Source organism: Miscanthus floridulus, chromosome 1 (assembly GCF_019320115.1).
Source record: "Miscanthus floridulus cultivar M001 chromosome 1, ASM1932011v1, whole genome shotgun sequence".
Taxonomy (NCBI): Eukaryota; Viridiplantae; Streptophyta; class Magnoliopsida; order Poales; family Poaceae; genus Miscanthus; species Miscanthus floridulus.
Genome location: NC_089580.1, coordinates 63,448,364 through 63,460,225, shown reverse-complemented (window position 1 = coordinate 63,460,225; position 11,862 = coordinate 63,448,364). Strand labels below are relative to the sequence as shown.

General features: G+C 56.2%; 1 protein-coding gene across 1 annotated transcript; it reads left to right on the top strand.

Moving 5' to 3' along the window:
- The first annotated feature begins 288 nt into the window (after nucleotides 1-288).
- Nucleotides 289-1,255, top strand: LOC136485371 (uncharacterized). The gene is made up of 2 exons (XM_066482272.1): nucleotides 289-674; nucleotides 775-1,255. The coding sequence occupies exons 1-2, from the start codon at nucleotides 315-317 to the stop codon at nucleotides 1,111-1,113; spliced, it is 699 nt and encodes a 232-aa protein (XP_066338369.1). The 5' UTR covers nucleotides 289-314; the 3' UTR covers nucleotides 1,114-1,255.
- Nucleotides 1,256-11,862: the final 10,607 nt, after the last annotated feature.

Below are 11,862 nucleotides of genomic sequence, written 5' to 3'. Positions count from 1 at the left end.
ACGCAGAGCAAACCGGACGTGCAGGCGCGGGACGTGGCGCGTCCATATGGCGTCGTCGTGAACCTATCTTCGTTGACGTACGTGGAGGCAGAACGGGAGCAGCGAACCAGCATTCAGCTGCGTACCCATTCGTCAAATTTCCCAACCGAGCTAGTGCTTGACTCCAGAGTCAACCAAAATAATGCCTCACACGCACACCCAACAAATCTAGGTGACGCCACGCACGTCATCTATCTTGCCAGGTTGCCCGCCTATTTAAACCCTCATCACACCATCCCGTTCGTCCCATGGCGCCGCCTACACTCTCAAGCGAGATGACGACGATGAGGCGTGCCGCCGTCGTCGTAGTAGCGCTCGCTTCTTCTCTCCTGGCCGGCGGCGTGGCGGCCAGGGCCGGCGCGGTCACGTTCAGCGCGACGAACGCCGCGTCGAGCACGGCGGGCGGCAAGCGGTTCGGCCGGGACGTCGGCGTCGCGTATTCGAGGCGAGTGCTCTCGGACGCCTCCTCCTTCTGCTGGAAGACCTTAAACCAGCCCAGCCCCGGCAGCCGCAAGCCCGTCAGCTCCGTCACCCTCGTCGTCGAGGACATCGGCGGCGTCGCCTTCACCAGCGGCAACGGCATCCACCTCAGTGCCCAGTACGTCGGTGGCTACTCCGGTGACGTCAAGACAGAGGTAACAACATCGGCGGCGGCTAATCTGTCGTGTGGACAAAGCTTACTAAACTTTTCAAAAAAGAAAAACACAACATGAATATGAATGAATGTTTCATCAGGCGACTGGGGTGCTGTACCACGAGGTAACGCACGTGTGGCAGTGGGACGGGCAGGGGCAGGCGAACGGCGGCCTCATCGAGGGCATCGCCGACTACGTCCGGCTGAAGGCGGGGTACGCGCCGGGGCACTGGGTGAAGCCGGGGCAGGGAGACCGGTGGGATCAGGGGTACGACATCACGGCGAGGTTCCTGGACTACTGCGACTCGCTGAAGCCGGGCTTCGTCGCGCTGCTCAACGCCAAGATGAAGGACGGCTACTCCGACGATTTCTTCGCGCAGATTCTTGGGAAGAATGTGCAGCGGCTGTGGCAGGATTACAAGGCCAAGTACGGAGGCTGATGTGTGTTGGTGGCTACAAGTGCTAGTCAGCTAGTGCGACGCGATCGATGGATCTTTATCAGCGCAGGGTGCTGCTGCTGCTTATTATTGATCCATTATCCGTTCAGATAATCAATAAACCATGCGTCGACGTTAATTTGTATTAGCTTGTACTGAAAAAAAATATAAAGGGTATTAGCTTGTACTGAAAAAAGAGGGGTTTTGGAGGGAGAAACTTGGGATATAAGCGCTGACCTTCAAGCCATGATTTCACCAAGTTTTAAGGACCCAAAAACACTCATGCCAAAGCTCAGCCAAAGCAGCAGATGAAAAATCCCCCAAAAAATCAACTCCAAAAGTCTTGAGAAACATAAATTTTATATTTGGAGAGAGGAACAAACTTGCACAAGATTGATAATGTAATACCCAATGGCTCATATCCACTCTGCATACTGAGTGAACCACACACTATCACTGTCGGTGTTTCGAGTTGCCACCAATAAGTAAATTTCTAATATTGCGCGTCTGGCCCCGATGGTATGCTCAGAGGACACGAGGTTTATACTGGTTCGGACAGAATGTCCCTACGTCCAGTTCGTTGCTGCTGCTCGTATTACTAGCACTAAAAGTTCGTAGTAGGGGTTACAAACGATCGAGAGAGGGACAGGTCTCAAGTCTCTGGGGAAAGGAACGAATGGGTGCCGAGAGCTCGGTCGCTTCTCGGCTGTGTGCTTGTGTGTTCTGGGGTTCGATGGATTCGATCGAATTCGAGTCTGGTGGTTCGATGCTATGTGTTGCGATCGTTCGTCCGATGCCCCTTGTGGGACACCCTGCTTTTCCTTTTATAGGCCAAGGGAAAGCACGGGTTACAGTCAGGGGGAAAGGGAAGAACGAGAAGGAGAAGAATTCTTTCAAGATCGCCGGGTCCTTCTTTAACTTCACGCGGGTCCCGCCGACCCTATAGACGTCAACAGGGACAGCTCCAAGTCGCGGCCCTGTCCGTTACTAGCGCCATGTACAGGCGTCGTCTGCCGGTCATGGCGCTCCACTCCGTCCTGGTAGACGTCGTGGTGAACTAACGTGCCCGTCAGTGTTCGTACGGGGGTTAGGCAGAATAGCACCGGTATATCCGACGCTGTTCCTGACGTGAACCCCCAGGTATGACCCATCGTGGGCCACATTGAGGTGTGCCAGTCTCTTCCCTGGTGTCAGAGCTTTGACCCAGGCCCATACGCTTGGACCTGGAGTGGTTGACGACGGTATGGGTCCCCGCCGGGCGAGACAGAGTCCTCTGCCTCGGGGTCGGGCGAGGCGGAGTTCCTCCCCAATGGCCGGGCGAGGCAGAGCGCAAACCCAAGGCTCGGGCGAGATGGTTCCCAAACCCGAGGGTCGGGCGAGGCGGAGCCAACCCTTAGAGGTCGGTCGAGGCGGAGCTCGCGGACTTGGTGTCGGGCGATGCGGAGCCCGCGACCTCAGGGTCGGGCGAAGCGGAGCCACCCTCAAGGGTCGAGCGAGACGGATCCCGCGGCCTCAGTGTCAGGCGAGGCGGAGCCAACCCTCAGGGGTCGGGCGAGGCGGAGCCCGTGGCCTCGGTGTCGGGTGAGGCAGAGCCAACCCTCAAGGGTTGGGCGAGATGGAGCCCACGGCCTCGGTGTCAGGAGATGCGGAGACCGCGGCCTCAGGGTCGGGCGAGGCAGAGCCAACCCTCGGGGGTCGGGCGAGGCAAAGCCCGCGGCCTTAGTGTCGGGCGAGGCAGAGCCAACCCTCAAGGGTCGGGCGAGGCGGAGCCACCCTCTGGAGTCAGGCGAGGCGAAGCCTGTGGCCACGGTGTCGGGCTCGACGGAGCCAACACTCGAGGGTCGGGCGAGGCGGAGTCCGCGGCCTTGGTGTCGGGCGAGGTGGAGCCAACCCTCAAGGGTCGTGCGAGGCAGAGTTTGCGCACCTAGGGGTCGGTTGGAACTATAGTCACGCTCTTGACTGCTCGGACGAGTCAATGTTGATGGTTATTAGCTCCTCTTCGGGTATTCTAGTATTGGTCCCCGATAGTAGCCTCCGAGCTTGCGGAGGAGTAGAATACTCCTTCGGAGGCTTTTCCAAACGAGAGGACTCTGAAGGCCTTGGCCTTCTTTTGTCACCCACAGTGTGACCTGAGGATGGTGATTCCCTTTCCTCGAGCCCCCTCCTGTAGCGAGGGCCTGGTTGAGGATCGGTTCGTCTTTGTGATTGTCTTTCCTCAAGCATTTTTTCTAATAAAAATGGAGGAGCCGAGCCGTGCCATGAATTTCCTCTAAGGATGAATCATGGCATCCGGTGAGCTGTTTAATGGGCTAGTCTAAGTAGGGCCCTCGGCATCCCATTCGTAGGGATCCAGCTTGGGTCAGCTTGGCGATGGGCCCCAGATTCTTAGCGGTCAATCCATATAGTTCTTGGGTCCGTTCAATCGGTCCCGGGGGCTAAGTACCTTTCTTCGAAGAAAAACTATGGATCGTAACCGGCCGAGACTCGGTCGTGGGCTAGGATGCCCGTGGCGCTCGTGCGCCCGGGTATTGTCCGCTAGTGGGACCCATCCCTTTCTACCTCTCACCCTAAAGGTGCCTGGAGCAGTTGTCGAAACCATCGATGGGCCGACCTACGAACTCCAGGCCTTAGCCGGGCCATAGAGGCGCTTTTAGATTCGTATTCCTCTTACCTGCAACGAGTCGTGGCCTGTTCGGAGAGGCATAACGTCCGGCGACTTTTCTGAGGAAACGGACAGAGATTGCGTGTGCGTGTCCCATGGTGGGACGTTGTGGTAGATCGTGGCAGGCACGGAGATCTAGGCGGGCGGTTGGTTTCCTCGCACCCATCGCCCCTATAAAACCAAAGGGTTCACCCCCAGGGTTCCATACCTTGCAACCTTGCCTCCGCAGCCACGACCGCTGCCGCTAATCGCCTAGGTTTCCTGCCTCCGCATCCCCATTGCCGTTGAGCTCGCATCCGTTTGCCCCCACCTCCAATGGATCCGTGGTGCCGCTCCGACATCACCTTCCAGCGCATGGAAGGCCTCATCCATCGCGGTCTTCTCCGCGCGCGGACCTCGGCCGAGGAGTGGCTGCTGCCCGGCAAGGAGGATCTACCGTCACCGCCCGATGGCTATGTGGTGTCGTTCACCCACTTCCATGAGCATGGATTCGTGACCCCTGCCCACAGATTTCTCCAGGGGCTGCTGCACTACTACAAGATCGAGCTGCAGCATCTCAACCCCAACGGGATCCAGCACATGGCGGCGTTCGTCGCCCTGTGCGAGGGATTCTTGGGGATCATCCCCCACTTTGACCTATGGAGGTACTTCTTCGCCATCGCCCTCCAGAAGAAGAGGGAGAAGAGCGGCAGGCAGGAGCTGCACATGCTGATGGGGTGCGTCAGCATCCAACTCTAGAACAATCGGCTCGGCAAGTACCCACTAATGTGGCTGTCAACGTCCAACATGGGGTGGCATTCACAGTGGTTCTACCTCAAGAACGACGCCGCCGCCCCTCTACTGGAGTTCACCGAACGCCTGATCGAAGAGGCCCTAGAGTCATGGAGGAAGTGGGGCATCCTAGAGAAGGACAAGAAGAAGATTCGAGACCACATCACCACCATCCACATCCTCAAGGAGAATGGCCTGAAGGGGTCAGGTGTCATCGGGGCCTACCACACAAGGAGGGTGGCGCCATTGATGATGCACGCGCTCCCGCTGTACGCGATGGCGCCCGAGGCATCACTTGATGGAACAACGCTTGCCGAGGGAGCGCTCCCCCACTCTGAGGTCACGCAACGCATCAAGGTGGCGATGGAGCCTTCGCGGGATGACACGGGCGCCCCCTTAATTTCATCTTCCCGGTGTCGGGACATCCTCCGATGTGGCCAGAACCAGGCCACGTCGTCTTCGTAAGTTTCCTCTCATACCTCCTCTTTAATTGATTTCTCGACCTCTTGATACTAACTTTGAGAGGCACAGGACTAGCCGAGGGACCTCATCTTCATGGACCACCAGGCGCCGTTGCCAAGGGATTCATCCATGAGGGCGGCGAATCGTGCCGAGGGTGAGTGGTAGAGGAAGGTGAAGGAGGACAAGAGGAAGAACAAGCAGCGAAAACTATAGGCACAGGAACGGGGGGAGGACACCGACAGCGACGACGATGATGACGATGGCGACGATGTTGAAGTAGCCGACAATGTCGGGTGGGACATCTAGGAGAACGAGGATGAGCTGACATGTATTGATTCATCCTTGCAGGAGTCAAAACCCTTCCTATTCCACAGAGGAGAGGGTACGTCCGGGGAGCCAGCGGAGGCAGGACGTACCATCGGCCTCCCTCAGGAGTCAATAGAGGTGGGTGGCTCTCCCGCCACGCCCGAGGTCCTAGCGGAGGTGGGTGGCTCTGCCGTCATGCCCCAAGATCCAAGAGGAGCGAGCCCCTCTACCTAGGAGCAGGGGGCGGTCTTGAAATGGCCTTGCCCTGACGAGGTACAGCAGAGGTCGGGGGGTTCGCCCCCAAACGTATCTGCCGCCTGATGGTGCGGAGGTGAGTTATCAGCTCCTCTATTTTTCCTATTTTGGTCAGATTTCATCGTGACTTATGCTTTTCGTCTCATGCAGTGTCGAGAGGTAGCGTAATCCTTTGGTGCTGGCACCAAAGAAAAGCATCACCCTCCAAGCGAGGCGGCAGCCATCGGCTGGCATCGTGCCTATTCCGGGTGGGAGTGGCGCCAACGTGACTATGTCATCGGCCGGTTAGGCACTGCCCACGGTGGTGCCCGTGCCCTTGGTGGGATGGGTGGACACGGGGGCTCAAGGGACGCCTTTGGAGGTCGTGGAACAGCCAGTGATGGCGGTGATACTGTTGCCGACGATGGGGCGGACGGGGCTGCCAACTGCGCTCGCGGCGCCGACCATGGCGGGCACGACGTAGCCGGTCAGGACCCCACCGACGTAGGCGGAGGTGGCGGCGGCTACGACAGGCGGGTCACAGCCGAATGCTACCGTGGTGACCCACACCATTGGCGGCCCAGGTGTGGCATCTAGCATGGGTCGGACGATGGAGGACACGGCCGAGGGGTCCCCGGAGGTCATGGTGCTGGGAGAGGAGTCAATGTCCATACCGCTGACCCCTTCCATAGCCGGAGGGAGTGTCCCGGTGGGGATGTCATGGCGAGAAGGGTCAGTGGCGATCGGAGCTGGTGGGGAGCCATCCCTGGCCCTAACGTCAGTGGGTAGCGATTCACCTACGCGGGGCAAGCCCCTGCTTTGGTGGGTGAGTCCGAAGGATCCAACAGCGACGCTCTTCACTCTCAATGACGCCATAGAGAGAATGGAGCAGGAGAGCCTTGATGTTGGGGTCATGTCCGTGCTCGAAGCCCTAGACCATGCTCGAGGTGCCTTGCGCAACATTGTTGTTCCCTCTGGCCATGTATTCGCTTGACCCTGCTTCTCGCCCTTTTCTTTCTCTATGTATTTTTAATATTCTGACCATCGTCTCCTTTCAGTCCCTTATCGCTCGCAGCCAGGGGAATTCTCAGTTCCTTCGTGAGCAGAAGGAAACCTAGGACTGCCTCGTCGAGGAGGCACAGTTGCACGGAGAGGTGACCGCTTAGCTTGTTGCTGCCTAATAGAGGGTGTTCGAGCTGACTCTTTCGCCAAGGAGGTGGACAGTCTTCGGTCACGGGTGGCCGAGGCTCGTTGGCATGCTGATGAGGCCGAGAGGGCGTTCGAGGCCCTATCGGTGAGATCATGGAGGAATGATGAGGAGGCCACCAAGGTCATGAAGGAACGGGATGAGCTGCTCTAGAAGGACGTTGAGACCCGCCAGCAAATTCTTGACCTTCTAGCTGAGGTTGAGAAGGAAAGGGAGCTGAAGCTGGGGGTCGAGGAGAAGTTTGTGGCCCTTGAGAAGAGGGCAAGTCTGGATGCCACAGTGGTAGCTCGGCTGTGCAAGGAGTGGGATGAGCTACTCGAAACCACAGAGAGGCTCTGCTTGGAGCATGGCACGACTCATGAGGAGCGTGACCAGGCCCTTTGAGAGCGTTACTAGGCCTGCCAAAAGCACGACTACGCGCAGCAGAAGGTCGTCTCCCTCCAGGCCAAGCTTAGAAACATGATGATCTAGAAGCTAGAGGCTGAGAGCATCTCTACTGGGCTAGCCGTGGACCTCACAGAGGCGAGGAGGAATCTTCAGGCATAGAGCGACGACCTCGGTATCCTAAGTGCCACCCTCGGAGTGGTCTGCGATGACCTTGAGGTGGTACGGTCGAAGGGGACCAGTTCGCTCGTGGACCATGCCGTCGAGATCATGGCGCGGGTGCGCTAGCTCGAGAGGAGCACCATTCATGCCAGGGTCAATCAATCCTTCATGATCGCTCGTTCTCATTATGGGGACAACATCGATCTGGAGGCAATGAGCCATGGCTTCACGCCTAGCTATGAAGTCCACGAGCTGGAGGAGACGAAAGCGGCAGTGGCTCCCCTTTCACAGGGCCTGGTGGACAAGATAGAAGACATAGTTCTCCCTTAGAGGGGCTAGTCAATTAGATAGGTCAGATGATCATTTTTGTCATAATCGGACAAGTTGTCGACCCCTATGTATTGTTTAAACAAACTCATCGTTTTGTTTTGTTTGATTGAATTTGTTTTTCCTTCCTTTTTATGTGTGAAAAGGGGTTCGTGTGTTCCGACCCTTCCATTTGTTAAGACCATAGGGCTCAAGGTGTAGGAGGGAAACTTTGATCACGCTGGTAAACAAGAGTGCCGTAGCCGCTAGGATGTAGGTTTCTTGCAGTCCGACCAGTCTTGCTCAGTCATTCATTTCTGCAGACCTTTCCACTAGGTTTAACATGAGGAAGAGGTCGGGCATGGTGACTATTATAGAAAGGGTGTATTTATACCCTTATCTATTAGCCCCTGAGTGAGATCTGACCCCTTGCTGTTGCTGGGGTCGGGTGTCACTAAAGATCGAGGAAAGGATAGCGAAATTAGTAGGAAAAAACGTCTCTTGTTTTCACACATACCCCCTCCCTAGGTTCTGAGCCATCATTCTGTGACCACATGTTCAGTCTCCTTGCGAGTCCAACTTTCCTCAAGCCCCTACGTGTAGCAAGGGTTCGATCGATGGTCGGCTTGTGTTTGTGATCATCACCCCGTCTGTGGTTTTCATAACCGAAGGGGTTGAGCTAACGTTACTTGCCTTGATGGCTTGAGTGACGCGCTTGGTGATCTCGCTAATGGGCATGTTCGAGTGGAATTCAGGTCTGTCATTTATGACGGGGTCGATATAGCCCTCATGTGGCATTCCACTGCTCCTTAACCCGCCTCTTGGTAGATACCCGAGCCATTTCAGAGGGCGACTCAGGTGGCGTGATGGACTCCCCTTAATGGGGATTCTGTGGGCTCGGCTCGACATTAGGATCAAACTAGAAGGTTGAGATGACCTTGTCTGCTTCTAAGTGGGTCGGGCAAAGGCCGCTGGGGCTCATCTGCATTTTCTCCCCTGACTCTGTTCGATGTGAGGTGGCCTCGGGCCCTTCGTGGGCTGGCCTTCGAACCCTGGTCAGATGGATTCCTGAGTTCAGGTCAGGCGGCTCGAGCCCTCGAGCCCCGTGGGGGTTGGTAGGGGTCAACCAGATTTCATGCGTCACCCCATCCTCAGTTTCTACAACCAGAGGGGATGAGCTAACGACACTTGCCTCGATGGCTCGAGTATCGCGCTTGGTGAGCTCGCTAACGGGCACGTCCGAGTGGAATCCGGTTCCGTCATTCGCTGACGGGGTCGGCATAGCCCTCATGTGGCATTCCACTACTCCTTAAACCGCCTCCCGACGGATGCCCGAGCCATTCGATTGGCTTGGATGGCCCACTGGCCTCTCCTCGATGGAGATTCTATAGGCTTGGCCTGAGGTTAGGATCAAATGAGAAAGGTCTAGATGTCCTTGTTCACTTCTGAGTGGGGTCGGGCAAGGCCGCTGGCGCTCATCTAAGTTTTTCTCCCCTGGCTCTGTTTGATGCGAGGCAGCCTCGAGCCCTTCGCGGGCCAGCCTTCAAACCTCGGTCGGTCGCCGCTCATGTCGAATGAGACAACTACTACTGTCGAGGACCGATTACTGGGGTACCCAAAGAGGTGGAACTAATAACCATCAAAACATTGATGCTTTCGAATAGGTGAGAACGCAACTACACTATTGTAGGTGAGAACTAATAACCGACTTTTGTCCTACAGTGTGACTAACAAGGTTACACAAACCAAATTAGCCACACAAGGGAGCCACGTCTATGCTACACAAGCAAGAAGGTAACTAGTAAGCTACACAAGCTAACTAATTACAAGAGCAACTACACAAGCACAATGTATATGAAAGTAATTATAAGCTTGTGTAACGAGGATGCAAACCAACAGGAAGAACAAGGTTGACACGGTGATTTTTCTCCCAAGGTTCACGTGTTTGCCAACACGCTAGTCCCCGTTGTGTCGACCGCTCACTTGGTGGTTTGGCGGTTAATTGGCATCACCCGCCAAGCCCGCACGTCGGGCACCGCAAGAACCTACCCCAAAAGTGAGGGTAGCTCAATGACACGCTTTACTAGAGTTGCTCTTCGCGGCTCCCATGGGGCGAGCACAATGCCCCTCACAAAGCTCTTCTTCGGAGCACCGCACAAGCTTCTTGCGGGCTTCAACGGAGACCACCACCAAGCCATCTAGGAGGTGGCAACCTCCAAGAGTAACAAGCACCACCGGCTTGCAACTCAATCATCTAGTGCCACTCGATGCAACCTCATGATGTAATCGCACTAGAATCACTCACTCACACAATCGGATGATCACTATCAAGCATATGTGAGATGGAGGGCTCCTAAGCACTCACAAGCATGGACACAGTCTCCCGAGGTGCTCAGCACCAGCCATGGCCGAGGCCACCTTCTATTTATAGGCCAACGGGCTAAACTAGCCTTTACCCCTTCACTGGGCAAAACTCAGGACGACCGAACGCTCCGGTTGTATCGACTGGACACAGGACCTCAGCGTCCGGTCAACGGATGCTCACCACATGTTGCCTCCATTCAACCTCAGTCACTTGATCTCAATGGTCAAGTGATGACTAGACGCTGCTGCTCAAACTGACCGAACGCAGCAACCCCAACGTCCGGTCATTTCCAGTAAGGTACCAGTCGTGACCAGACATGTTCGGTCGGTCACAATCGGACGCAGCACCAGTGTCCGGTCCTTCTCCAACTTTTCTACGTCGCCTACGTCACCGTACATCAGCCTAACCGGACGCACCCTGCTAGTGTCCGGTCACTTCTAGCGCCAGCGTCCGGTCGAAGACCGACGCCTGCATGCTCTCGGCCGCCACTGACCGGACGTAGGACCCCAGCGTCCGTGTGTGGGTATTAACCCCTATACCCTTACAGCTAAGCTTGGGCCGGCCCGGATCAGTGGGTCCGTTCCACCAAAAGACGATGCATGGCCCGGCCAACCTGTTCGGAGTCCCGCGCAAGGAGTCAAGACAGATTTGGTGATCAAGCAAGATCTTGGTCGGTTAGAATAGGAATCCTTATCCGGCCACCTATGGCAATTGTAACTGACTAGGATTAGTTTCTAGATCTGTAACCCTACCCCCCGGACTATATAAGACGGGCATGGGACCCCTCTAAAAAACATCTCTCATTGACATACAGCAATACAATCAGACGCAGGACGTAGGTATTACGCCTTCTTGGTGGCCGAACCTGGATAAAACCTCGTGTGTGTCTTGCGTCACCGTCTTGTTTGTGGCTTGCGCATCTGTCTGCCGATAATCTACTACCTTGGGCATACCCCTAGGTAGACTGCCGACCATATTTCGTCGACAGTGGCGTGCCAGGTAGGGGGTGTGCGTACTGCTCTCCAAGCAAACAAGATGGTCATCATCTCCGACTCCATGGCTATGCCGAACGGCCTCATGTTCACCATCGGCCAGATCACCTGGACCACCGGCTCCGATGACTTCATCACCATGACCACGGAGGAGGCATGGATTCAGTCTGCGCCGACCACTTCTTCACCTGCATCGGCTACGGCTCTGACCACGGTGGAAACGGCTCCGACCACGATGGATCTGGCTCTGACCATAGTACATCTGGCTCCGACCATGCCTGCATCATCCTCAGCCACACCGACAGCTCGTCATGCGCTTCCCCGCTACAAAGGGAAGCAGATCGACAACACCGACCTGCTCGACTCCATCGATCGGGTCGGCACCAAACTCACTGAAACCCTATCTCTGGTAAGTAGCAATTCAAAGTCAACCTAATGAGTAGGTAACCGCTCCCCACAATAGATCTACCCGACCAGCTCGGGCCAGTCGTCCTGCACGACTTGATACAGATCTCGTGGTCATATCTACTCCTGAAGGGCGCTCCGCTCATCGCCGGCCAGCCTCCGCGATGGGTCTCCAGCTCTCGAGTACGAAGCCTCGACGGAGAACTACCAGGCCCAGCCCTACGGCCTGCGAAACGCTGCCTCCAACTACGCGTATAACATACAACGCTGCTCGGATCTATGTTTTGTACATCAGCCTCGGCCGAGGCCAAGCAACTTCATCAACATGATCCTGGATTGAGGATTATCAAGAAGGATCCGTCCACACTGGTCCAAGAGGGTGACTCCAGCTCCTCGTCTAGGCATCGCATCTAATGCCTCCGTCCACACCGAGCTCCAGCATCACGACAATGAAGGCATCGAATACTGATCTGGATATCCCAGACCACGCCCCGGG